At 44.7% G+C, this 27,750-nt stretch overlaps 1 protein-coding gene across 1 annotated transcript in view; it reads right to left on the bottom strand.

Moving 5' to 3' along the window:
* The window catches only part of Cdh17 (cadherin 17), a 69,424-nt gene that overhangs the window by 31,816 nt on the left and 9,858 nt on the right, over positions 1 to 27,750 (bottom strand). The window contains exons 2-10 of the mRNA XM_036179992.1: positions 27,129 to 27,198; positions 22,991 to 23,089; positions 10,480 to 10,614; positions 9,562 to 9,700; positions 7,451 to 7,609; positions 7,155 to 7,354; positions 5,851 to 5,982; positions 5,411 to 5,561; positions 1,924 to 2,139 (exon numbers count right to left, since the gene is read on the bottom strand). Coding sequence (XP_036035885.1) covers positions 1,924 to 2,139; positions 5,411 to 5,561; positions 5,851 to 5,982; positions 7,155 to 7,354; positions 7,451 to 7,609; positions 9,562 to 9,700; positions 10,480 to 10,614; positions 22,991 to 23,089; positions 27,129 to 27,176 — 1,279 coding nt within the window. The 5' untranslated portion in view covers positions 27,177 to 27,198. The remainder of the gene's footprint in view (positions 1 to 1,923; positions 2,140 to 5,410; positions 5,562 to 5,850; positions 5,983 to 7,154; positions 7,355 to 7,450; positions 7,610 to 9,561; positions 9,701 to 10,479; positions 10,615 to 22,990; positions 23,090 to 27,128; positions 27,199 to 27,750) is intronic.

Below are 27,750 nucleotides of genomic sequence, written 5' to 3'. Positions count from 1 at the left end.
CTTGTTTGGGACAGTGATGAGTTTTCTGCTTACCAGGCTCCTCCTTCTTATTCATGAATGTGTGTGAACATGTGCTTGTGTGTGTGTGTGTGTGTGTGTGTGTGTGTGTGTGTGTGTGAGAGAGAGAGAGAGAGAGAGAGAGAGAGGGAGAGAGAGCTCAGGTGTCATTCCTCAGGTACTATCCACCTTTTTCTTCTTGATATGGGGTCTCTCACTGGCCTGGAACATGACAAATAGGCATGAGCCCTGAGGAAACATTTGCTGTCTCGAACTCCCCAGTACCGAGATTACAGATGCATGTGACAGCCCTTACTTGTTTGGACACGGACACCTGTAGAGACCAGCGGAGGATGCTGGATCCTCTGAACTAGAGTCACATGGGCAGTTGTGAGCCACCCACTGTGGGTTCTAGGAACCAAACAGGGTCCCTCTGGAAGAACAGTGAGAGCTTTTGACCACTGAGCCGTCTCTCCAGCTCCCCTTATACGCTTACATTTTCAAACTACTACGGACTCTGATGCCTTTGCAAACAGAATCCCCACTCTTCTGTAAGTTATCCTTCAAAACCTGCTCACCTAAACTTGGAGGTTAGGTAAACTAACCTCTGACAGCCTTACCTGTTCTCCCCCTTGTCCATGAATGTACCCCTTGTATGTGTCCCTACAGCTTACTGATGTGCGTGTCCACCTTTCTTGACTCCCTTAGGGGCAGACACTGGGTCTTGCTCATCTGGGCATCCCTGACGCCTTGTGTGGTGATCAGACACTGAAAGCATGGGTAGCTGACAGTGTGGACCTGCCACTTCACCATGGGGAGGGAGATTTATTATAATCACCTAACTGCACCTTTTAACAGAGTGCCAAACAGCTTCAGACCCGCATTATGCATCAAGTTACTAGCTTCCCTGGGAACTTGACAGACAGGCATTTTATGTTAGAGCCTGCTAAACTTAAGTTCTCCCAGGATATCAACACCCACAGAAAAGCAAAAAATGGGAAATACATATAGACCAATATTCTTTTCTCTTCCACATCTATGTAAGCTGTGGTCCTCAGAAAACAATTACAGAAGTATTTCATGGAGCAGTTACCTCCTACGAACCTAATGCCTCAGAAATAGTGGCACATTTGTCTGTGGATGTGGAGATGTGTCTGAGATTGGGAAATTTCCATGAGATCCTTAAAGACTCCTCTGTCCAACAGAGGTTAAGAACTGCCTGCTTTGACAGTATACAAGGATTGAGGAAAAGTGTCTCCCTGTATTGTCTAGCAGGCACTTAGAAGCTGACAAGAAAAAGCAGAACTCTCCAGGACACACTCTCCACCACTAACATCACAGATACTCTAAGGCTGACAGCAAGGATGAGGAGAGGGGATCTGCGTTCCTGTTGTGTGGTTACGGTGGCCATGAAACTGTGCCTGGCAGACTCTTAACAACTAGACCAACAGCCTGGTGCTGCTCTGGTATGCTGTGACCAATGCTGCATTTGCACCAAAGCCGCATCTGCCATAGGCTGCCCCCAGCCCGTTACGGAGCCAGTAGTGATGCAAAGACAGGCCCATCCCCAGAGATAACACACTGCAGAGTTCCAGACAGCTCCTGGTCCTGGTCCGGAGCCATCAGTGCTCCTCCGGTCGTGACCAAGCTAATGTTGCTGTCTGGTTGGTGATCTCCAAGAGTACAGAGCTCCCTTTCCATTCTCCTCATAGGCATCCCCTTTGAGAGAGATGGTCGCTGAATCCCCCTTGACTCCTGGTTCTCAGAGGACCAAAGCAACAAAATGTTGCCTGAGCAACAGCCACATCTGGGTTTCTCAGATTCACAAAGGAATCAGAGGATTCTACTGGCATGAGAACGGCCTCTCGAAACTAAAGTAGAAGGAAGATTACCGGGTCTACTAACCAGAGCAGGGGCAGGACTCACCTTTGTCAGACACCTCCACTGTTAAGTTGTATTGAGGATTGTCCTGCTTCTTCAAGGACTGCTTCCCTAACTGGACCTTTCCCTCGTATTCTTGAATGAGAAAGAGTCCGTCTGAGGGAACTTTTGGGGTTTGGTCTGCAAGTCTGTACTTCAAAATACTGTTGGCCGTGTTTGCCTCATCGATGTCATGGGCAGTAAAGAACCCGATGCTGCTACCTGTGGAGAGCAAAGGACAACCACTCACGTCAGCTCTGGACGATTCACAAAGCTGCTTCTGAGAAAATGCAGGGAACTATCTGGGGTAAGGAACAGACGTTTAGAATTATTTTAGCACCTTGCATTTTTCCATGGTCTGATTGGTTGAACACTGGGATAGGTTAGTTAGCCAATGCTGGCCTAAAGTACTATGGATTGAGAGATTAACAAAAACCTGCTTTCTCAGAGTCCTGGAGATTGGAAACATGAACTCAAGTGTTGACAAGGCTGCCCTCCTCCAAGCTGGCTCCCTGGCTATTTCTTCCTCTCTGTGTGTTTTCTCTCTGTACCTTGGCATCCAAATTTATCACAGGAACTCCAGTCAGATTAGATTAAGGCTCACCATTGAGTCCTCACCCTACATGCCTGTGTGTCTGTTGGTGTATGTGTACTTACATGTGGATGTGGAAGTCAGTGGGCAACCTTAGCATCATTCCTCAGCAGCTACCCACCTTGTTTTTTTATTTGTTGTTCTTTTGTTTGCTTTGAGAAAGGAGGGGTCTCTCTCTCTCTCTCTCTCTCTCTCTCTCTCTCTCTCTCTCTCACACACACACACACACACACACACACACACACACACACACGCCACAAGCTATGGCCCCGTGTATTCCATGTCTGTGAGTGTTTTGGCCCAGGAGCTCTAGAGGTCTGTGGGTATGATTCTATGTCCTACCAGCTTTGGGAAAGTTCTGATAGGTTTGGGGGTCATCTAGATCCATAAAGTGGGAATGGGTTTCCTTACACATAGTACAAATCCCACTTGAGATTTATTGAATTGAATGCCATTGTTTGGATTGGATTACACCCTTCACTTACATCAGTTTACTCCACTGGCTTACACTGGGTTGGGTTTCAGAGGACAGAAAGGGGAATGCTGTATCTGCAGTGGTACCGGGCACCCACAGCACATGTGGGCCGGACTCAGGGACCACTAAGAATCTGTACTCATGTAGCAGCAGCTGCTTCTTTCCAGATGCATCACAACTGGGGAAACTTTGTGGCAACATGTGTTCTCCCAAGAAGGGCATTTTGAACATTTCCTCTACGCAAGTACATGCCATGCTAAGAATGTGAGGCTATTCTCCCCACAGGAAACTTCCAGCTGCCAGAGGTAGAGTGAGGACTGTTGGCATCACAGACATCCTTTGGTGAGAGCAGGGGGGCTCTGGATGAACCGGAAGTGAAAGGTGTACCCTGCCTCTGAGGAACTCAAGCCAAGACAAAGGGCAACCCACGCTGATTCAGGGACTTACACAGAAACACTTGAGAGCATCTAGGAATATTTTAAAGTGAGAGACTTCAGGGGAGCCTACAATTTCTGGTCTTGGTCCCAGGTAGGATTCAGGAATTACAGTTAATACTACTAAGACTTGGGAATACAAGCCCAATACGATACTGACTGTATCTAGACACCAAAGAGGACACTGTGACCTTAGGAGAAATAAATTGGTGATTTGTGTGTTAGTGTTTCTACTTGTGCGTGTCTTGAGAGCTGAACTGAGCAGCAAGCTCATTGTCTAAGCCTCCCACGAGCTGCATATAGAAAATGTCTCTAGGGGATTTATAATAGAGTTCCTCTTCCTTTAAAGACTTCATGAAGCACTTTTACAAAATAAATTCTCACTTCTAAGAAACAGGAAACATACTGAGCCCCTGAACAATTTATGTTACTAACAATGACATCACCAGTCTAAGAAAACTACACTATCCTCTTCCCGTATGAGTTAGGCAGCCTCAAATGGCCCCGACACTCCTCGACGAGCTCCACAGCTTCTGCCTTCTCATTGTGAGTGGAGCCCAATACTTAATCCTGATGAGACGGATGTGGCCCAAGTGTTGGGATGTCACCTCTGAGATCAGGTTAGAGAAATGCTGTGACTTCCACATTGATGCTCTCTGTCTCCCTCCCTCTTCCTGTCCCTCTGAATCAGAGGCCCAAACTGAACTTCAATCAGGTTCATGAGTCACAGAAACTGACGTGATGAGTGTCTGTCATTTTAAACTGCTAAATTTGGGGACAATTTGTTATGTGGCAATAGACAACAAATATAACGTGTGTGCAACCCGACACGCGGTATCATCTACAAAGGTCTGTACAGCTTTTCCACTTTTATTCGGCACCACAGACCATCCCTGATTTCATTAAAGTGTTTGTTGCCTGTACTACAACTATGTACTACACCATTATACAGTTGTCCCTTTATTTCTTAGATCTACTGAAATCTTTCAAGCTATGATTTAACCCTTCCCATTGAAGCAAGAATTGCAATAAATGAAGCAAAGAAGACCACCCCAGGACACACGGATAGCAACCTCTATGTGACATCCAACCCTGGGTGGAAAAGAAGGACCACAAGGCAGGAAAACCCACCAAGCCACCAGGAAAGCAGGTGCTGTGTCAAAGCTGTGAGCAGCCAGAGGAGAAGCATCCAAAGACATGGTGAGAACACCCATCCCTAGACAGGTAGGCTCCACCACAAGGACAGAAAGTCGCCAGTCTCACGAATCTAGAAAGCACACCACTCAAACACACGAGAAACACCAGCCTACTCAATGGCTCAACTCCAAGAAGGCAAAAGACCAAAGTCCTGAATCCGGGGAAGAGACAACAAACTCAGAAACCACTAACACTCTTACAGTGTTGTTCCCATACAAACCTAAATCTCTCAGGAGAGATAGTTTTCTCAAACACTGGAAGATCAAGAGGACAGCTAAGCCCGGGGCTCAGCTTCAATGGCCAGCTTCCTCAGTTACCCTTGGCTTTCTAGAAAGGGAGACTCGGGGGTAAGCTGAACTTGGTGTTGCCTACTCGTTGTGGGTTATCTGACTGTGGACATAAATGATCAAGTTCTTTATCAAGTTAGAAGAAGTTTTATCTCTGTACAGTGAGTTGTTTAGCGGTCAAATAAGATAACTGAAGGGAAATCTTGCAAGGGACACTCCTGGACATGTACATAGGATTCTGCTGTACAGTGACAGTAGTACTGAGGGTAACTGTCATTAAAACAATGGTGCTGGTGCAGTTATAAAAGTCCCACCTTAAGAGGACTAGAGACACTGTTTATTCCAAAACACTGTACCTGTGTGACTCTCAGGTACCTTCCATCTCTGTGTTGCACTAGATGTGGACAATGGGCTGCAGAATAGAGCTGCCTGACACTCCAGGCTAGAAGGGGGTCCAGAAGCATTAAGGAAGACAGGCTCCCAGCATCGGACAGCTCTCATTTCTTACCCACTCTTTCATTCTCCTGGACTTCAAATACAGTCATTTTAGACGGACATGTCGGTGGGTTGTCATTAATGTCGATAACTTTCACATGGATCTCCAGTGGGAATGCAAGTGGTCTTCCATTCTCATCCTTGGCAGTTGCAAAGAAGACATGCTGCAATATCAAGATCAGTGTTAAGACTCCTTCACCGTCCACCTTAACAGGTAGAGAAATAGCTGCTTCACTGTCCTTAGTGTCAGGTACTTAGTACTGAGAAATGGGGAGGGGAGGAAAATGGGTGGGCTTGTGGGAAAGCTATCAAATTATCATGTCTTTAAGAACCCATAAACTTCTAGGATCTAGAACGCAGGTTTTTCAATGCACAGTTAATTTTGTCCTCAACTGTAAGCAGACATAGGATCTGTCACAGGCGATAGCCTGTGAAACTTTCCATTTTACTTACTGAGTCCTTTTCCTCTCGGTCCAAGGGCTGAGTGACATAAATATTTCCTTCCTGATCAATTGAGAACGGGAACTGTGGCAGCTTCTCCTTGTGGATTAAGGAATATTGAGCACCTGGGTCATTCCACTGCACCTGCGTGGCCAAAGTGAATGCTGAGAAAAGATGTGTATGGACAAACGGACTGAGAAGGAAATAGATCTTGCTTCCCACTTCGCAATTTCTCACAACTCTGCGTGCATGACTTCTTAGAACAACTGAGTTACATTGTTTTTTCATTTTCAAACTAAACTAATTTTAAAAAACAAGCAGACAAGGGAATTCTTCCTTCCCTAAAGCAAATCCTTGCAAACACATGGAAGAGTCTGTGAGTTGTTTTCTTCCAGAACTTTGACTGGATGTCACATCCACTTAGGAAGCAAAGCGTACTTCATAGCTGGATACTCTAAGACTAAACCATGATGTGTGATATGCTTCTAGAACCCACAGTCAAGATGAATTAAGATCAATAGAAGATGATTTAGACCAGTGGTCCTCAACCTTCCTAACGCTGCAACCCTTCAATACTGTTCCTCATGTCGTCGTGACCCCTGGCCATAAAATTATTTTCATTGCTACCTCAAAACTGTAATTTTGCTACTGTTATAAATTGTAATGTAAATATCTGATAAGCGTGATATCGGATACTCGACCCCTGTGAAAGTCATTCAACCCCAAAAGGGCTCTTGACTCACAGGTTGAGAACCACTACCTTAGACTTTTCTCCATTTGTTCTGTAGAGACACGTGGTGCATACATGAGGTGCATGCCCTCAAATATTTAAGTCTGGAAGATTTCAGAGCTAAAAATAACTGCCAGTCCCTAGAGTTATTTTACAAACAACAAAAAAATGTACTCTATAGTAAGACCTGATACATAGATAGAGCCTGCTTCTCTGATATTGCTACTAACAACATGTACTGAGGGTTTACCACGCGTCACAAAACCCGCTACAAAGCAGCCATATTTCATGCTGCTTGATGTGAACAATAAAACACCACAGCATCTCCTCCTAAAGTGAATGTGAGTGAAGTCTCCTCCCTGACTCTGTGTGTGTGTGTGTGTGTGTGTGTGTGTGTGTGTGTGTGTGTGTAAGTTTTCTGCTGGTGATGATAAACAACGGAGATGTAGGGCCTTAGTTACTTAATTTGCTTTCTAATTACATGATGCAAAGTGTTTCTAGTAGAACAATAACTGAAGACAATGAGGATAGGTCTCCACACCACAGGTACGGCTCTTAGTTAGCTGTAGACGTCACATGACACTACCTGGGTGATTTTGATGGGATGAGGATCAGTTGAGTTTTCTGTAATCTCCACAGTCTCTGGCGCTTTCCAGATGTTCTCCCTCACAGTAATATCCACAGATGTGGTGTCACTGAAGGAATTCTCACTCTGGCCCCCCATGTCCTTCACTGAAACCACCAGATTGTAGGAGGGATTCTTAACTGGATCCAGTTCCTGGGATCCTAAAGTGAGTAGAGGAGGAGAAGAAGAAAGGGAATGTCTCCAGACAGCCCTTCCTCTCTCTAACTGAGATTCATGAAGGACTGGCCTTGACTTACCTTCTTGGGTAAGCGATATTGCCCCAGTTTTATTGTTGATCTGAAAGTACATAACATTGTTGATTGTGGGAAGCTGGATGACAATTTGATAAAAAAGCTGGCCATTGGGAGTAGCTGGGTCATCCAGGTCTGTAGCATTAACGTACATGAAAGGCTTTCCTGGTAACAAAGCATACATGAAAAAGGAGAATTAAAGCTTAAACCATCTGTATCCAAGTGTGCCTCCTGAGACACAGAGATGAAATGTGTAAGTGCCAAGTTCCTAAGTGGAGAAATGAATCTTTATTTTGCTCCATCTCCCTGCAATAGGGTTTCTTCAACATATGGTCTGGGAGCCTATGAGAATCCCTGGGCATATTTCAAGAAGTTTATGATGTTAGAAATCACATCCACTTAAGATCCACTTAAGACCAAGATAATTTGATGGGTTTTAATGTAAAAAAAAAAAAATAGTACAAAATACACCATTAACAACTGCTACTTATCTGTAAGAAATATCCACTTTTCAAGTTTTGATATCATATCAAAGAATTCCACAATATCTGAAATAACTATTAAAATATTCTTTTCCTAAACTATAGATCTGTATGAGGCTAGGTTTTGTCACATGCTACTTCAACCAAAATAGCATCTGATAGCTGCAAGAATGTAGAAATATACCATTAACCCAATTGTTTTTTATCCCTCCAGACATTGAAAAAAAATTGCTAAGATTAAAACAATGTCATTTTTCCCACTATGACAAAATTATTTTTGTCTTGAAAAATACACTTTTCATTAAGTTCTCTGTGTTCTTTTAAATTGTTTAATAAACTGTTTTAATTTCTAAGACAGTGCGTGCTGGTAGATGTTAACCAGTGCTACACTGGAGTCACCTTGTGAGAGCACAATTCTGAAGTTTTGGACATTTTTGGTCGATTACTTTTAAATTTTTTTATAAACTTAATTATAAAAATGTTGCAAATAAAAACACCATGCACTAAAACTAACCAGACCCAAGGTCTATAAAACTCACTTATCAACAGCACTGGTAATTTGAAATAGGCCATGGTAGAGTATTTGTACCATGAAACCTTGCAAATGCCACAAATCATTCTCCTTCTCACTCAGCCCAGAAGCAGCTATTAAATACCAACTAGGATACCACTAGGTAAAATTCACAGGTTTAGAAATTTGTGTAACTTCCCCCCAACCTGTAAGTTAACACAGAAGTCCTGAGTCCCCAAATTTTGAAAATCACTTCTCTAGAAGATTTGATTCATGAAAAGAAAAGATGTTACTGTCTGGAAGATTCTGATATAGCAAAGTCTACAAGTGAGTCTTTGGTATGCCACCCAGGGACAGGGACAGGGACAGTACTGCTCTCCCTGAAGGGTGACTGAAGACAGAGGAAAGGAAAGGGTCGAGTAACACAAACAGCCTCTTGATATGAGTGGATGGAAATATCAAGAGGAGGAGTGGGCCACACCTGGGGACAGCCACAAGAAAAGGAACCACAGTGGATCTAAGCTTCCCACAAGCTATGGGGGAGCAAGCTCCTCTTTCCAGACAATTCCTGAGTATTCTAGAGCTATATGGTATTTGAAAGTTCGCAAAAGAAGCATAGTTTTGCCTCTCACAGTACATTTAGCAAGCTCTAGAGACTCTTCTAAAGAGTTACTTTGTTTTTGATTATGTAGGAAGGGTGAGTATTTGCACACAAATGTAGGTGCCCACAGAGGCCAGAAGGCACTGGGTCCCCTGGAACTAGTTACAGGCGATTGTGAGCCACCCAGCATGAGTGCTGGGAACTCAACTCAGGGTCTCTGAAGAGCAGCAAGGGCTTTTACTGAGCCATCTCTCCAGCCCCCTACAGACATTTTTATTGTCACAGCTTAGAGTGGGGGAGTGTTTCCAGCATCCTACAGCACACAAGACTCAACAGGGCCCAGGATGGGACACTCTGGTCCAGAGCACTAGGAAATATCAAACAATACTCAGATCACTATGAAATTTACACAAGAGAGTAAGTTCTTAAGGAGTGATAGTGACAACTGTCAGCCACACAACCCCACTCTTCGATCATACACCCTTTCCTCAGTCACAGACATATTCAGGCTCCTGCCTAGTACCTGAGCGAGAGTTCTGCCTCACTGAGCCTTCATATCTTGACTGGAGAAACATGGGTCGGTTGTCATTGATGTCCTTGACTTCTATGGTGATGGGGACTGGACCCTCCACGATAGCTCTGTGAGAATCCAGTGCTGCAAGCTGTTGTGGAAGAGAAGAAAACTGCCTTAGCGTCCCTGGACTTGAGATCATATGCCACTTAAAGGAACTTAAAACTAAAAAGATCAATGGCCTGGCGACTGCAGAAGAACCCACAAAAGCCCAAATTGTGTGCTGCTAAAATAGGGGTCCGATTCGTTAAGCCAGTCATGAAGGCTACTGGACCCAGGGCACACCCTGCTATAGATGATGGTGTGCCATGACTCCTCAGAGCTGGCACAGTGGTCAATCCACAGAGCCCATGGCAGGAAGCGAGAGACAGTGCCTGCTTGCTCTTTTTCAGTTAGCTCTCTGCCTTTCTAGCTATTCAGACATCCACTGGGAAGCTATGGGGAAAAGAAAAGGGAAGGGCATTTTCAGTAGGCCTCTGACTGTCTGTTCCTTCTGCATTCTGGGGCCCCAGTGGCTCTGCCCAGCATTGATGCTGCCTGCATTATGGGTGTGGAGTCCACACAACAGTCACAGGCCAAGCACCAGTGCACACCAGAGGCTTATTGCTGGGTTTCAGTCCCAGTGCCTGAATGAGTATGGCCATCAGAGGACTTTGGCCATGTAAATTGGATTACTCTGGTCAAAAAGCCGCATCATTCTGCAGTTGGTTTTAGAGGGGAGGAAGGAAGGGAGGGAGGAAGGGTAGGTGGGAGGAAGGGAGGGAGGTCATATGAGGATCGCAGTGTGCGCTTACTTCAGAAGGTGCTGGGGGACTCCAGGAGCAAGGGTGCTGCAGAGGCTGGAGTTCCACCCCACTGGCCTGGGCTCACCTGGAGATGATGAACTGCCCTTGTTTCTCTGTCCAGGGCTCTGGTGTAGTACAGAAGTCCATCCCCTTCTATCATGAAGATACCATCTGTCTCCCCCGTTAGTTCAAAAGTCACAGCTGGACTGCTGGCCTTAAACTGAGAAAAAAAAAGCAAACAGATTAGGCTCTGAGGAAACATAGGTGGTAGAATCTGCAAAAAGTCGCCAATTTCAGTTTTTATTTATACAAACGATGAATAAGAAACCTTGAGCCCTTGACTATAGTGTATGCTAAAAGCTTGTTTGTGCATTCTTTATGGAGCGTTCAGAACACATTTCTCCCAATAGAGTATCACAATATTCAACATACTGAGGGAAGGTTAATAAAGTATCACAATATTCAACATACTGAGGGAAGGTTAATAAAGTATCACAATATTTAACATACTGAGGGAAGGTTAATAAAGTATCACAATATTCAACATACTCAGGGAAGGTTAATAAAGTATCACAATATTTAACATACTGAGGGAAGGTTAATAAAGTATCACAATATTCAACATGCTGAGGGAAGGTTGCAATGCTGGGAATGTATCTGAGGCTGAAGATCCTTTTCACACTGACTATCTGAGAGCTATGACGTTACCAGCATCTAAGAAACATTAGAAATTCCAGCTTTATTGCTGGAACAAAAAGATGCCACTCAGTTCTTTAAAATTTGTGACGAGGATGAAGATGCAAGTCAGCGTTAAGAAAAAGACCTCTAAGTGCCTGCAGTGGAGAGACTCCTGACTGATAATCTCATGGTGACTTTTTAGGGTGTGGGAGACTGGTCAGCCACTGTTCCTGAGGCAGTTGGAGCTCCTCTTAGAACAACAGCAAAAAAAAGGAATTTTACATAGAACTAAGAATATATAAAAGTTGTTCAACTTCATTAATAACTTTAAATATATCTCACAGATGTTAGATTATAAAGATATACATATATTATTGATGGGTATAATTTATATGACCTCTCTGGAAAAACTTGAAGCATAAAGTAGTCTTTGATAGTAAACAATGTTATACAAAATTTGTCTTGGAATTTTTAAACATGAATTACATGCTTAGATATAAGAGGAGCTATTTCCTGTACTAGCAAAGTTGAAAACTCAGATATCGACAAATCTGTGAATTCTTAAAGCAAAAGTTTCATTATGAAGGACAAGGTACAGTACAGTTACTGTGTATATAACAAAAGTACCAAAGAATAAAGCCAGGCTGTGGTTGTCTCAGAACCCAAAGTGTGCATGTCAGCAAACAAGACAATACATTTTAAAATATACAAGGAGCAACTGGTGTATGAATGAAGTGAGAACAGCATGGATAAAGGGGTTTACAAATTTTCTTGCTAATATGACATGGTTTATTAAAACCTAGACCTGTCAGTGTGAGTGTTTTAAAATGAGTCTGATGTCAGTGGGAAAGATGTAGTGAGGCTGATGTTCCTCTGTAGAGGGAATGAAAATGTTGGTAGAAAGTTGTCAACATCAACCACAGACTGTCAGAACATCTGGAATTAACCAGAACCGACCACATGTCAACAGCACCAAACTGCTGCTTGACTTCCTTATACCATTGGCCTTCCTGAACATCAGAAGTAGTCACGGGAACCAACGACCTCACCAGTGGAGTGTGATAGAGGGCTGAAGAGACAGTGTGCTGGAGGACAGGGAGACAGAGGACAGGGGGACAGTGTGACAGAGGGAACAGTGTGACAGAGAGACAGAGGGACAGAGGACAGAGGGACAGAGGACAGAGGGACAGTGTGACAGAGGGACAGAGGGACAGTGTGACAGAAGACAGAGGACAGAGGGACAGTGTGAGAGAGGGACAGAGGGACAGTGTGACAGAAGACAGAGGACAGAGGGACAGTGTGACAGAGGACAGAGGACAGAGGGACAGTGTGACAGAGGACAGAGGACAGAGGGACAGTGTTGACAGAGGGACAGAGGACAGAGGGACAGAGGGACAGAGGACAGAGGGACAGATGGACAGAGGACAGAGGGACAGTGTGACAGGGGACAGAGGACAGAGGGACAGAGGACAGAGGGACAGTGTGACAGAGGACAGAGGGACAGAGGGACAGAGGACAGAGGGACAGAGGACAGAGGGACAGTGTGACAGAGGACAGAGGGACAGTGTGACAGAGAGACAGAGGGACAGTGTGACAGAGGACAGAGGGACAGTGTGACAGAGGACAGAGGGACAGAAGACAGAGGGGCAGTGTGACAGAGGGACAGTATGACAGAGGACAGAGGGACAGAGGACAGAGGGCAGAGGGCAGAGGACAGAGGGGCAGGCTCCCCCAAAGCCACTCCCAGGGAACCAGCCTTATCCAGTCTCCCTTGTCCTATTTAATTGGAGTAGGTGCTCACTCACTAGAATATCCCCTGAACACTTATTGAAAAGACTCGTCCGCAGTTGGTGGGCACAGTAATTCACACCTGCAATCTCAGCACTCAGGAGGCTGAGGCAGAAGGATTGCTGCAAGGTTTTAGGCCAGCTTAGGATATATAGTGAGCACCTCCAACCAAGGGCTACATCGCAAGGCCCCTGCCATGAATAAATAAATATCCCGCAAAGGCTTAGGGGACAACCCTGAAGAGAGGCAGGAAAAAAAAAAAAATGTAAGCGCTGAGGGATAAAAGGGAAACGCTGTCTCTAGACATGGCATGGTGTTGGTCACATGAACTGAGTTAAAGTTCTGTCTTGGGTGGGGGAAGGGCTACTGGAGCCCATCCCTAGTTTAGGAAATATTGGCAGTTGATCACTGCTGTGGGGAGGGAATTACTAATCTTAGGAGAGGACTGGTCCCTGGTAACTCACCTGTGCCCTAGTGGGAGACCTCATACTATGCACACATATAAGGGCATCACTAATGGGATTCAGGGATTAAAAATAATATTAATAAAAAATAAACATTTAAAAAGAGGACATGGAATTGTTTGGGAAATATGTTGGGATAGTAATCCTGGGATTAAAGTAGGGAGTAGGGGATAGATATGATTAAGATGCATTGCTTACAAGATACATTGTACATGTAAAAATTCGAAGAATAAATAAAAATATTTTTAAAATAAATAATCTTAAGAACTATCGGCCATGGCTTCTTCGAAGCTGAGGAAGGAACTGTAGCTGAAGCAGATGAGAAACTGGTGGAACATTTAAAGGAAACACTGGAGAATGAGTTGTCCACAGGAGAATGAGCTGTCCTTACCTCCTGGAGGATCATCCATTAGCAGAGCTGCCAGCATGGCCAGAAAAGGCCTGGGGAGGCACTAGCCTCTCCCCTCGGGCTGACTTTGAGACTCTGCACAGGCAGACGTGAAGGGAAAGGCAGAGCTGTAAACTGCCAACCACACTAGAGAAGGTGTGCTCCAACATGCTCAAAGTGCCTGTTGGGAAAGGCTGAGATTTACTGGTCCAGGGCACCAAAAATAATCTCCATCCAGTCATTAACTGGGCACCAAGCTGAGCAGGAACTTCTGTGGCCAAGTATGACAATGAATTCTGACTTTGCAGATGCAGCTCACAAAAGCCACTAAAGAAGCAGCAGCAGCAGTATGCTCTGGGGAAGGAGCAGGAGGGTGTCTAGACTGCCACATTATATATTCAAAATGTCTAGTCTTCAACAAATGACTGTGTGACATACAACTAAAACATGATTGTACTTTGTAAATATAAAAACTGTTCCTGGAGAAGCCCTGATGTTGAACTTACTAAAAAATCTTAAATGATCTATTTTAAATAGATCCAGAGCCAAGGGAAGCCATCTCTAGAGGACTAGGGAAAGTATGAAAACAACATCTTACCAAGTAGAAAATACAGACATAGAAAGTTTGTTTTAAGAAAATATAAGAATTCTGGAATTGAAAGCATATTAGCCAAAATAAAAATGTGAAGGATGGGGTTGAGGATTTAGGTCAGTGGTAGAGCGCTTGCCTAGCAAGCACAAGGCCCTGGGTTCAGTCCTCAGCTCCAGGGGAAAAAAAAAATTGAAGGAGATTAAAAATATATTTGACCTAGTAGAAAAAGTAGAGAACTCAAAAATGGATTATCTACCTTAAAACACAGAAAGAAAACAAGAGTATCAACAAAAGTGGATGCCTGGAAAGGCCAGAGGGCAAATTGAGCAAATGCACACATGTGCTGTAAGAGTCCCACGAGGCGAGGGAGAGTCAAAGGAGACACAGATTGTTTGAAGACACAATACCTAAAACATTCACAAACACACCTAAGCAGCCCAGTGAACTCTGGAAGGATGAACTCAAAGCCATGTGGTCCTAGATGCACCACAATCAAATAGGTGAAAAACAAAACAGCTTGAACCCAGCAGGAAGGACTTTAGTGAATTGAGGGCTCATGACCCACAAGAACTTCTCAATGAAACAAAGGGAATTTTCCATAAGGTCAAAGGCAATGAAATAACACATCCCAAGTGCTACAGTGTGGGGGCCCAGAGAGGCTCTCTAGTAAGACCTTACTCAAGGTCAGAGAATCTGAGCTTGCTTTACCCAGCAGGACCGCATAATGGGATGATTTGGCCAGGGGTGTGGTTACCAGGTGTTTTGAAGCATCTACACTTGGCTGTACATTGTGCTTTGATCTTGAAAAGAGGAGAACTTTTGCTTCTCTCATTGGCAGTGTATAAAAAGCTCATTAGAATAAATCTCGAGCTGACTGGGTGTTGACCCAATGCCCTCCTGGAGCTATCTTATGTCTCTGTCTTTCTCTCCATCTGCATCTATATTTCTATCTAATACTTCCTCATTCCTTTCTCCTCTCCCCAAGAACCCTTCGACAGGTCGGAGCTGGACTCCTACACTACAGGAAGATGGATGAGTAAGGCTTCTACTCCAAATAAAACAATTCTGCAAATGAGGGTGAAATTAAGCTATGACATCAGACAAAGTAGAGCTTAAGACATTTGTTGTTTTAGATAAAAAATAAGAGCTAGGCAGGATGACTCATATGCATAATCTCAGCACTTATGAGGCAAAAGTGATTGCCATGAACTTGCTAACCTGGGCTACAGAGTGAGTTAAAGATAGCCTGAGATACAGAATGAGATCCTATTCAAAAGGAAAGACAAGATACGGGGTTAATATACCAGGAAACTATAGCTATTATAAACATTTATGTACCTGATGATGGTCCCTGAAATGCATTGAAGACTGAGTTGACAGAAAGATTAAGGGCAATTACACTGTCATCATTGACAAAGTCAAGTCTTCACTTTCAAGAATGTATAGAACAAACAGGGACTCAACAAGGAAAGAGCCTTGAATAACACCACAGACAAACTTGAAGCTAACTGACACCAACATAGTACTCCATCCAACAAAATCAAATTATACAGAGTGTTCTACAGAATAAATCATATGCCAGGTGACAAAATCTTGAAAAATGTTACAGGATACAAGTCATACAAAAAATATTTTCACTTACACAGTGGGATGAAATTAGAAATCAATATAAAGGAGAATTAGGGAATTTACAAATATGTGAAATAATAACATGCTCTCATAAACCACAGGCTAAAGATTAAATCAAAGTGGAAATGGACCTAACCTAGATGTCCATTTCCCGGCCATTGTAAAAAAAATCCAGCATAAACATGGATGCACAAGTCTCTGGTGAGACAGAGTCCTTCAGATGTATTTCCAGGAGCAGCATAACCTGAAGACAGGGTAATTCTATTTGGTTAAGAACAATGTTGGCCACTCCCATGCCTAAAGCTCAGGAAACATGTGGAAGATGTGGTGGAAAGATTGTAAGATTGTAAGATCAGGGAGTTTACTGTGCGATTGTGTCTTCTAGTGATGTCAACGTATTGAAGGAGAGTAGGGAGGGGTATGTGAGAGGGTTTGGAAAGAGGAAAGGGAAGATAGAAATGATGTAGTTATATTATAATCTCAAAAAAAGTCAGAATTAATGCAAATGATTAAATTGCACAAAAAGACAATTATTAGGAATCTGTCTCTGTAAGAGACTAAAAATAAGGCATAATTGGCTTTGGAATGAATTGAAATTATTTAAAAGGTGCCTGTTAAATAGTTTCATACTTTGAATCATTTGAAGATAAATTTAAATCTATAATGTAGTGACTAACAATAATATCCAGTGGGGGTTGTCAAAGTGAACTTTAAAGGAGAGATAAGTGATGTATGCTGTGGACTTCGATCATTTACAGGTACTCTTTTTACATTAGAATAAACTTTATTTAACAATGAAAAAAAAAAAACAAAAAACAAAAATAGTGTTTGCAAAACTTGTGCTGGAGTGACCAGATACCCAAATGCTAATGGAGGAAGTTGGACCCCAGCCTCCACTTCAACCTCACGGCCTACACCAAAACAAACTGAAAACACACAAAGCCTTAAATGTAGGAAGTAAAACTCGAGAGCACTGAGAAAAACACACAGAATTCCTTTGCCTTGAAGGAGGCAGTGGTCTGAGATGTCTCAGCAAAAGCATGAACAGAAGAAAAATCAATTAGACCAATTAAAACCACTCAACAATGAAAGCAGAGTCTACAGAATGTGGGGAGACCAAGATGAGAAGAGAGGGTTCCCAGAAAGAAATACATGGAACTGCCACAATAAAAATAGGGTGATGCTCTTTAATAAAAGGGCAAAGATTTGAATAGACATTTCACCAAGGAAAACAAAAAGCCGTGAAAACACATTCAGTCACCACTAGCCCTCAGGTGTTGAAAGTTTTGTTGCTATAATAAAGCACCATTACTTGGGGAGGAAAGGGTTTATTTCGCCTATGTTTTTGTATCACAGTAGGTAGAAACTCAAGGCAGAAACTTGGAAATGGGGACTGATGCACAGACCATGGAAGAGTGCTGCCCACTGTCTTATTCCCCGTGGCTTGCTCAGCCTGCTTTCTTACACCAATCAGGACCTTTGGCCAGGAGTGGTGCAGGCCACAGTGAGCTGGGCTCCCCATGTCAGTCATCAATCAAGAAAATGCCCCCACACGCTTACCTACAGGCTGACCCTAGGATGCATTTTCTCTGTTCTTCCTTCTTCCCAAATGACCCTAGCTTGTGTCAAATTGACATTTAAAGAAACAAAAGCAAAAAACAAAAAACTAGCCAGCCAGCATAGTGGGAAAAGCAAACCTTAACTACAAAGAAATAAGTCATCACAAAATCGTGAACACGTGGAAAGCTATAATGAAAAAGAAAGATAATAGCAACGCAGCAGGTGCAGACAGGCGATGCTAACAGAAATGTGAAATGACTCAGTTAACCGAGGGAAATTTTGAAGATTATCAAAAAGTAAAACATAAAATGATGAGCCTGTAGGCTGCATGATCAGCAGCAAATGGCCAACCGAAAACTGACTCAGTGGCGTATTTGGAGGTTCCTTGTCTCAGGTGTCATGTCCCGGCTGTTCTGTACTGTTTTGCTCTCTCCCCCACAGATGCGGTTTCAGGGGACTCCTGAGTGTGCCAGTGAGTGGCTCTCTTGTTTGGACCCTCTCTCGGGCTCTTCTCCTTCTGTTTGTTTTTCCCAATTCTGATGTGTTAGGTTTTTTTTTTTAAATCTTATTTCATTTCATTATTATCTCTTAGAAGACTGTTTGATTTTTTTGAGACAGGGTTTCACTGTGTAGCCTTGGCTGTCCTGGAACTTGCTGTATAGACCGGGCTAGCCTGGAACTCACAGAGATCTGCCTCCAGGGTGCTGGGATTAGAGGCATGCAACACTACTGCCTGGTCTTCCTGTTTGTTTGTTTGTTTGTTTGTTTGTTTGTTTGTTTTCTTTCTTCCTTCCTTCCTTCCTTTCTTTCTTTTCTCTCTCTCTCTCTCTCTCTCTCTCTCTCTCTCTCTCTCTCTCTTTCTTTTTTTCAAGACAGGGTTTCTCTGTGAGTTTTGGTTCCTGTCCTGGAACTCACTCTGTAGACCAGGCTGACCTTGAACTCACAGAGATCTGCCTGGCTCTGCCTCCCAAGTGCTGGGATTAAAGGCATGTGCCACTGCCCAGCCTTGTTTGTTTTCTAAAGAGAGACAGAAAGGGTGTGGATGTATCAGAGGAGAAGTGGGGAGAAACTTGGAGGAGTAGAGAGGGGAATTTAATAAGGATTATATTATGTGAGAAAAAAAATCTATTTTTAATAAAAGGAAAAAATGATGACCCTGAAATTTGATGTTTCTCCAAAAGGATAGAAAACTTGTTCTCACAAAAAGTTGTACATGAATGATTCTCCATAGTAGCTTGTCCTTTACAGCTATAAGAAAAAGTCACCCAAATGTATATCGACTGATATATGAGTACTCAAAATATGGTATAACTGCAATACTCAGTCATTCAAAAGTGAAGTTCAGATATATGCTATAACTTGAATAACCATTGGAAACATTATGGTATGTAAAAGAAGCCATGCACAGAGGGCCACGTGTAGTATGGTTTCATTTACATGGAAGGCCCCAGTAGGCAAATCTATAGAAACTGAAAGCTGATTCATGGTTTCAGGAGCTGAGGCAGGGGAGGGCTAAAGAAGGATTACTTATGGCACAAGGTTTTTCCTGGCGCTAGTGAAATATCCTGATATTTGATGGTACAATAGTAGTATGGCTTTGTGACACACTGAAAACCACTGAATTATAATTTTATTTTTAATTGTATTATTTGTGTGAGTATGTATATCTGTATGATGTGATGGGGTAAGTGTGCAACAACATGCATGTGTGGGTCAGAGGACACCTTCGTGGAGCTGATTCCCTCCTTCCACCTTTACGTGGGTTCCAGGGATCCACTTGGGTCATCATGCCTGTCCTACATCACACACACACTCACACACAAATAAACATCCAAAAAATCTTAAGGAAAACTAACTCTTGATAGCATCGCATGGGAATGGAGTTTCAGTGGATGGATTTGGAGAAACATCAACACTTTTGCACTCAAGCAGTACCCTGTTGCTTCCCATTGGACTATCTTAGTCACCCAAGACCCTTCCACTCTGCCCCTTCAGCCTGTATTCATCAGGATCTCCAAGTTAGCTTGGACAATCACAAGTGGTACCTAGCAGTAAACACAGAAAAAAGGGCCAACCTACTCTATGCTGAGTCAGCTGCTTGCAGACTTTTGATATTCACCAGCTCCCACCCTCAGCTCTGGACTGTCCATCCCAGTCTGGACTGTCCATCTCAGCTCTGGACTGTCCATCTCAGCCCCCACCCTCAGCTCTGGACTGTCCATCCCAGCTCTGGATTGTCCATCCCAGCCCCCACCCTCAGCTCTGGACTGTCCATCCCAGCTCTGGGCTGTCCATCCCAGCCCCGCCCCTCAGCTCTGGACTGTCCATCCCAGCTCTGGATTGTCCATCCCAACCCCCACCCTCAGCTCTGGACTGTCCATCCCAGCTCTGGGCTGTCCATTCCAGCCCCCACCCTCAGCTCTGGACTGTCCATCCCAGCTCTGGGCTGTCCATCCCAGCCCCGCCCCTCAGCTCTGGACTGTCCATTACCTTCTTGCTAAACAGCTCTACCACCTGCTCCTGCTGCCCCAGTGACTACTTCCTTCTGTATCTCCTCACTCCAACACTCACTCAGTTCGGAGATGCTGAAACGTGCCTCTTCATCCACTACCACCTTCCTTGAAAATCACTTCTGCTCTTACAGTCTTTAATCACAAAAATGATATTTGAGCTGATACATATAGTAATCGATTCAATGTATATGTATATATGTATATATAAACTTTGTATAACAAATACATAAAAGTGTTGTTGATTTCAAAACTAAATAAAACTCACCACTCTTTCTTCTACTGCCCTTTGAATGCCAGCCTCTCACTAGACTCTTGCATGCTTGGCTTTGCTTCTAACCACTGAGCTCACCAAGGTGAGGAATTACTGATGCTCCTGTCACCTGGAATGGTGCTTTGTATGCAGCAGACATTCTGTTTATGCTTAATTTTCTTGAATGAATGAAATGCCCAGTGTGGAAATGTCTGATCAGATTGTAAAGTATTGTATATGGAGGAAAGGAGTAAAGAATGTTAGGGAGACTCTGACAGGCGCTCCTGACAAGGCTGAAATGAGGAGGACTTGTACTAGAGATGCCTAGTCAGCGTTCTCCCTGGTCCTGGCCAGCTTGCAACCAGAGGAGCGAGCTTTCTGACCGGAAATAAGTCAAGTCCATTGTGATGTCCAGGACACTGGTGAATTGTCAATGCCGTTAAAGCTTGTCGAACACGGACTCTGAGGGCAAGGATGGTTCCTGTCCCAGATTCCAGCGTGTTTATTTCAAGTGTCCTCTAAGACTTGTTGGAAATGAGCTGGCCTCCTTGACTCTGTAACAGGGAGGGAGAAGGGGAGCAAAACAGCACCAGAGTAAAACCACTGTGTCCTTCAGAACAGCTAAGAGCCGAACTATTCCCACCAAGGTCCCTGCTGTTTGTCCCACGTTAAAGATGCTTGCAGTGGGGAGAGAGGACAAGACCATCTGTAGAGAGAATGCTCTGCCAGGGCCTTCTGACGCATTCCCGGGGCATTTTGGTGCTCTTGAGAGCGAAGTTCCTAACTCCTCATTCCGATGCTGTGTGCGTGTATGGTGAACGCAAGTGTACATGATGGTGTGTGAGTGTGTGTGGGGGCGGTGGTAAGGGTTCAACACCAGAAGTCTCTTATTCTCCACATTATTTCAATGATGCATGCCTTATGTGGTACATGTACATGAGTGTGTATGTACACAGTGTCTATGTCCCTGCACACACACAAAGAAGCCAGAACAACACACTGGGTACCTTTGCCTAATGCTATCTGCCTTAATGCCTTGGGACAGAGTCTCTCACTGATCCAGAACTTGCTATTTGTGGCAGGTTGGCCAGCCAGTGCAGTCTCAGGATCTGCCTACCCCTTGCCCCAATGCTAGGGTTACAAGCACATGCAGCCATATCCAGCTTTTTATGTGGGTGCTCAGGATTCAAACTCAGGTCTTTGTGCTTGCAGAACAAGTACCCTTACCCACCGAGCCATCTTCCTAGACCCTCTATACTCTATTTTTCAAGACAGAGTCTCTCACTGAACCTAGAGCTCACTGATTTGGCAAGACTTGCTGGGCCAGCAAACTCCTGGATTGTCCCACCTCTGTCTCTCCAGTGGTGGTGTTGTAAGTATGAGCACTTTATCTGACTTTTTATATGTGTGCATGCTGAGGATCCAAACTCAGGTCCTCATGCTTCTGTGGCAAGCACTTTATCAACTGAGCCATCTTCCCAGCCCCTACTGCTTTTCATGGGCGCCTAATCACCTCCCAGAATTATGGCTTGAATATGAATCACCTGCCCCCAAAGGCTCATGGGCTGAAGGCCTGGTCCCCAGCTGGTGATGCTATTGAGGGACTGGGTTATAAGGGTCTGAACATCATCAGCAGACTAACCCATTAATGAGTTCATTTGTTGAATGCGCTTAGGAACTTACAGGAAGGGGTCACTGGACAAGTACCTCTAGAGTGTGTAGCTTATCTCTGGACCCTTCCTGCTCTCTCTGCTTCCTGCCGCCACAAGCGAAGCAGCTTTCCTCCACCATGTCCTACCTCGCCACAGGTCCAGAAAATGGAGCTAAGTTACCACGGATTGAAACCGTGAGTCAAAATCCATTCTCCCGAAGTCATTCGCTCTCCATCCCCAGTAGCTGCCCATTATTGTGACTGGAATATGAAATGCCACCCACAGGCTCCTGGATCCAGTATACGATGGTGGCCCTGTTCCGGAAGTGTATGGGAACTTCTGGGAGGTAGAGCTCACTGGAGGAAGTGCATCACTGGGTCACTAGAATGGGGCTTTGAGGCTTTATAGCCGACCCCACTTCCTGTTTTCTCTCCTCCACTTAAGGATTGATGTGATGTGGCCAGCTGGTCTCTTGCTCCTCCTGCCACATCTTCCATAGCCTGACGGCGACATACTGTCTGGCGCTGTGAGCCAAAGCAGACCCTCCCTGCCTTAAGTTGGTTTGTCAGGGTATTTGTCACAGAAACAGAAAATGAAACGAAAACTGTCTCAGTGACGGAAAAGATGACTAACATGTCCGGCATGCCTTGAGCAACCCACAGCAAGGACATCAGCCAGGTACAGAAGGGGCAGAGGGGAGGTCAGGCTGTGCCACACAGTGAAGTCCCGCCTTCAAACATCTCACGGGCCAGGCTCATTGAGCAGATGTCTTAATGGTCACGAGGCCAGTACCACCCCAAATCGTACCTTTTCCACTCAGGGCGGAGGCAGAATCCATAAGGCCAAATCCCTGTGGAAGGAACAGAAGAACTGGCCACAGGTAACTAAGGAGCCTGTGTGAGGATGCCAGATCCAACTCATGGGGCACTACACCCACGCACCTCCGCAACTCAGCCCCAAGAATCATAGATGATAAGAACTGCCAGCCTCCATGTTACTCCCTGATGTTGAGTAGAGTTGGGAACAAAGGTCCACTGTGGGCAGGAGAAGTCAAGATGGCTAAGATCAAAGGCAGCCTTTACCTGGTATATGACCTGACTTGGTTCTTGGCCTTCAAAAATAGAGAACGTCATGGGCTTCAGGGGACCGCTGAACTTCCCTTCTTGGCCATATCCACTTGCCTGTTAATAAAGAAAGAGAAGATGAGCACTTCCTGTGAGTGTATGGGTGTCACTTACGGTTTTACTATTTGACTTTCCAGAAACAGTGTGTGGAGCAGAGGTTCCATAATGGCTGAAAACAATGTAAAGCGGGTCAGGGGGGAAGTGGTCTAGTTTCTAGTTTCGTTAAGGGACGTCCTGTCGAAGTAGTCCGCCGTGAGCTTCTCATTGCCTTTCCTCATTTGACCATGAGAGCTGCCATCCCCCGGGGAGAATTCAACTCCCATGTTACACAGGAGGCTTCCAAAAATGAAGCCCAGGGTGGAACATGAGTGTGACAGGCGGGGGGACCTAATGCTGCAACCTAACTTAGCAAGTGTGCGGCCTCCCAGGAGCCACTCTGCCTTCTCAGTTATACACGGCTACACTAGCTTCTTGGAACACCTCCCACCACCTCTAACACCCTCTGACAACATCTGGGGCACATGCCCAGCATCCTGAAGTCTAGAGTGGCCTCAAAGGCAGTCGGGTTTAAAGGGGGTGGGGGGCCGGGGAGACTATGTGGATAGTTTAGCATAACGCTCATTCAGCCCATAGTCACACAGTGAATTCTGGTCAAACTGAACTGCAGTGTTAAGAAAAGCCTAAAGCAAGCTCACAATTGACCAGCACTTTATGTTCATTTAAAAAATAAGAAAGTCATGAAGTGTTTACTTCAAACAGTGATCCCACATGGTTCTAAAGTCCAAAGACATTAGACATCTAAGCAGCCTCCACAGCCACTGGAATCCAGGCTGGGAAGTAAGGGAGGTGTACAGTTGCTAAGCTGGTGTTCATGGGAGTCCCTCCTAACACATTTCATCCTGACAATGACCCTACCTGCTGGGGAAGGGTAGTGCAGTGAGCCCTGTTGAGACTAGGGTGTAGAAAAGTTGTTTGCCCACAGAATAACTGGAAGCTAGATTTGAACCCACAACTCTGGAACCAGCCGTCTCAACCCATAGGCATTATTGCCTACCGGAGGGTGAAAAGTCATGGAAGGAAAGCTGGTTGTAGTAAGGAGGGTGCCTGAGGGTGTAACTCCCACCATCCCAACCCCTGGAGAATATTCCATAGCCAATGGCTGCCATCACTACAGCTCCCGAAGGGAGATGGGGCAGAGTAGAGTGGGTGGAGAGGCACCCAGCCTTACACCCAAGACCAGAACTCAGTGTCATAATCAGGATGTGGTGTCTCTTCCTTATAGATGCTCTCTGGGCCTCCATCGTGTGGTGGTGTGGGCTGGGTTAAGTTAGGATCAGTCAGACACACTAATGTAAGTTTTGAAGGGAAGATGATTTGTTTCCCGTCTTCAGGGAGAACAGGTGGATGCTTACCACCAAGCTACTTCCTCCTGGGAACAACCCAAACAGTGCCCAAGGGACAGGCAGAGGTCTAAACTGCACCTCAGCCATGCAATCTTGACTAGTTGACCCTGCTCATCTAATAAAGGACAGTGACAAACAAACACAGAGAGTTTGAATTTTGGTCGTCTTGCCCCTCCATGTGGCAGTTCCTCTGATGAGCTGCCCTCAGCCACTGCCAGTCTCTTTGCTGCCTCCCACCACAGAGGTAGGAGAGTCAAGGGTTCTCTCCCAGGCTCCCTTGCAGATGGAGGCTGAGCCCCAAACTTCTTGTTCCTGACAGGAATGGGGAGGTGAGGAGGGAGATGAAGAGGTGCTTGTCTCCTAATGGGAAAAGACAGGCATGGCTGGCATTTAACACTTCCCTATGGTTCTCTGAAAGGCAATTGGTCTGTATCGGCAACTGGAGCAGTCACCTGAGCTGTGAGGAGACAAACCAGCTAAAACAATAGTAGAGAAAAACACTTCCACCTCTGATATACCATGGTATGGTTGACTCTGCCCTGAGCTCATCACTTGGACTTCCTCTTATCTGTGAGAAATAACACTCCACTTAAGTTGCTCTGAAGCCCAATTTCCTGTTATTTGCAGCTAAAAGCATTTCTAACTTCCATAATAACTTTCTAGACTTTTAGCTGCCTCCTCCTCTCTGAGCGTCCTTCCTTTGGGAACCTTTCCTTCTCTTCACATCTTCTCCAGCTCCATTACTTATGAAAGGTGAGAAAGGAGAACTGGCCTAGGCATCCAGTGTCACTACAGTGGGTCTAAGACAAGGGCAGCATTTTTCTGTGGCTCCACCAGCTAACTCTGAGGCTTGGCCCTGAGACCACCCAGCAAGCAATCAGCCTTGCAATTACCCACACCAGTGGAAACTTCATTAGCCCACAGGCCTCACAAGCAAGGCTTCACTTTGCACATACAGACAAGCTAGCACACTACAGGAAAGGAGAGGTAGTTCCAAGGTTCAAAGTTGCATCCTCGTATCGGGGCAGCAAATCTGTCTTCCCTCCCATTAATATGACTATTGGGGCTATAAAGATTTCAAAATGAATGTGTACAATATGAGTCACCAAACCACACCACCGGAGCTGAGATGGATGGCATGGTGGAGGGGTAAAAAGACAACTGTCATCCAGAAAGAGAGAAACAGGTCACCTTCTCAGACACCATCAGCAAAGCACTGCAGTCAAGTGTTGGTTCTCTCTTAGCTCTCAATGCTGCTCCCTAATTCACAGCCACATCTTTCATTTCCACCCCTTCTCCTAGCTCTGCGCCGGGTGCTGAGGCTGCAAACCCTGCTAAGATGACCTCCTTCATTATGGAGGTCAGGGTCCATGTGGTTCTAGGTGCTGGACATTTGAAATGCCATGATACTCACGGCTCTTACCTATTCAGTGCCTAGGCTGTGCTACTCCTTGACCCCAAAGGACAGAAAACAGAGAGTTACGGCCCAAAGCAACTCGGTCAGTCCATTTCCTATTGTGGGCAAGTGGCAGCCACAAATTTGACCCTGGCTCAGACTTTACTGTCCACCTATGATAACATAGGTAGAAAAGGATGTTTGAGAAGCTAGGAAGAGCAAGGGTCAACTAAGGACGTGTGGTGTGGTCCTGGGAGAGTTCTCCTAAGAACTGAGCAGCAGTCCCCACCTCGGTCTGGAAGGCTTGGTGTGCTTCTATTTTACAACATTAAAAAAAAAATTAGGCATGAGGGAGTGATCAAAAGACATTATGTACATGTGCTAAAATGTATGTATGCATTATGTATAATGTATGTGAATAAAAACATTTAAAAAAATTTAAACTATATGGGCCCTAGGAGGCTTTGGGGGCTTTTTGGTGTACTGCTTTGAGGTACCAGAAAAAAAAGGAAGCAGGATTTTAGGTGCAGCAATCTAAACACTTCCTTTTATGGAAAAAAAGCAACAATACTCCTAAAATCTTGCTTCATAAGACAGTGAAACGTGGTCAGTCTTCTGCACTTCAGAAAGCCGAGTGAGCAAAGCAGGCCAGTACCCTGCTGTCTGCCCAAACTCAACAGCTGGGGCCCAGTTTCCTCTGTGTCCCACGCAGGCTCAAAGCCCGTCAGCCAATACTACACCAGAAGACAAATTTAACTAGGAACCTCCAAGCCATTTATGAAAATAAAAATACAGAGTATAGAAAGGTAAAAACAGGGAAATTGTTTCCTGATGTGCTTTTGTGGCTGGTTTTCATGATTATTTTAAAGTTAAGATTAAGTGATAAAAAATAATAGACACATCACTGCAATTCCTCTCTTCAGCCAGAGGCAACAGGTGAAAGGTGTGTAGAGCATAAACTCAGGGCTGTAGCTCAGTGGTATAACCCTTGTCTATGTACAAGGGCCTGGGTTTGGGCCTCAGTATAAAAATAAACAAATAAAGCTACAGACATTGAGCTAAGCCTTGCCTGTTACATGGTTTATTGCCTTCTAAAAAACGTGTCTCCTTCAACTGATGGGTAACATGGGGCTCATAGTCACTTCATTAGCTACATTACATGAGCACATAGCACATCCATTCTATACAATGACTTAATGTTGATAGGATACCTTTTAAAAAGGGGTCAATAACCATTCTTTCCATGGTATGGAGTAGAAGGATCATAAAACATCCTACAAACTCCTTTTGTGCTTACCAAATAAAGTGTGAGGAGATACAGGCAGTGGAGCAAGGCGGAGGCCATCTTGTTATCTTCACTTGGACTCCTGTGAGGGAACCAGAGATAAAGGGTATCTTAACCAGACTGTTAAGTCACGTCTTTCCAACAGTCAGAATCTTCAGATAACATCCTGTCACACACCTAGCAAAATAGGGTCTTTAGAGGCCAGATATCCCCTGTGTGGAATGGCCAATCGTCCAGAAGCTTCTCACCCCATCTCTAGCAGTGCACCAGTCAATGTTTCCAAATGGGCTCTGTAATTTCACTTCTGCAGTTGCCTCACTTCCCCTGAGAATCCAAAATCATAGGCATAATACATCTCCTTCCCTCAGTTTTGCTCTGTGTTTTGTTTGTTTTTTTATGGTATTTATTCGTTCCCATAGATGAGGAGATGCACGGTGGCAGATGCCAGGAGAGCTGGGTCAGAGAATTTTCATAGTTCAAAGCTGCAAATACATGAGATTCCTCAAGTGCAAGGAAGCCAGGACCGTCTACAACCCTCGGAGACCTCGCCAGCTGCCTCCTTGGTCTTATGGATATTATTACAGCCTGCGCTTTTGATTGCCCCAAAAGAACACATTCCATTTTCCCAGCCTCC

Source organism: Onychomys torridus, chromosome 2 (assembly GCF_903995425.1).
Source record: "Onychomys torridus chromosome 2, mOncTor1.1, whole genome shotgun sequence".
Lineage (NCBI taxonomy): Eukaryota > Metazoa > Chordata > Mammalia > Rodentia > Cricetidae > Onychomys > Onychomys torridus.
This window is presented reverse-complemented; position numbering and strand designations above follow the sequence as displayed.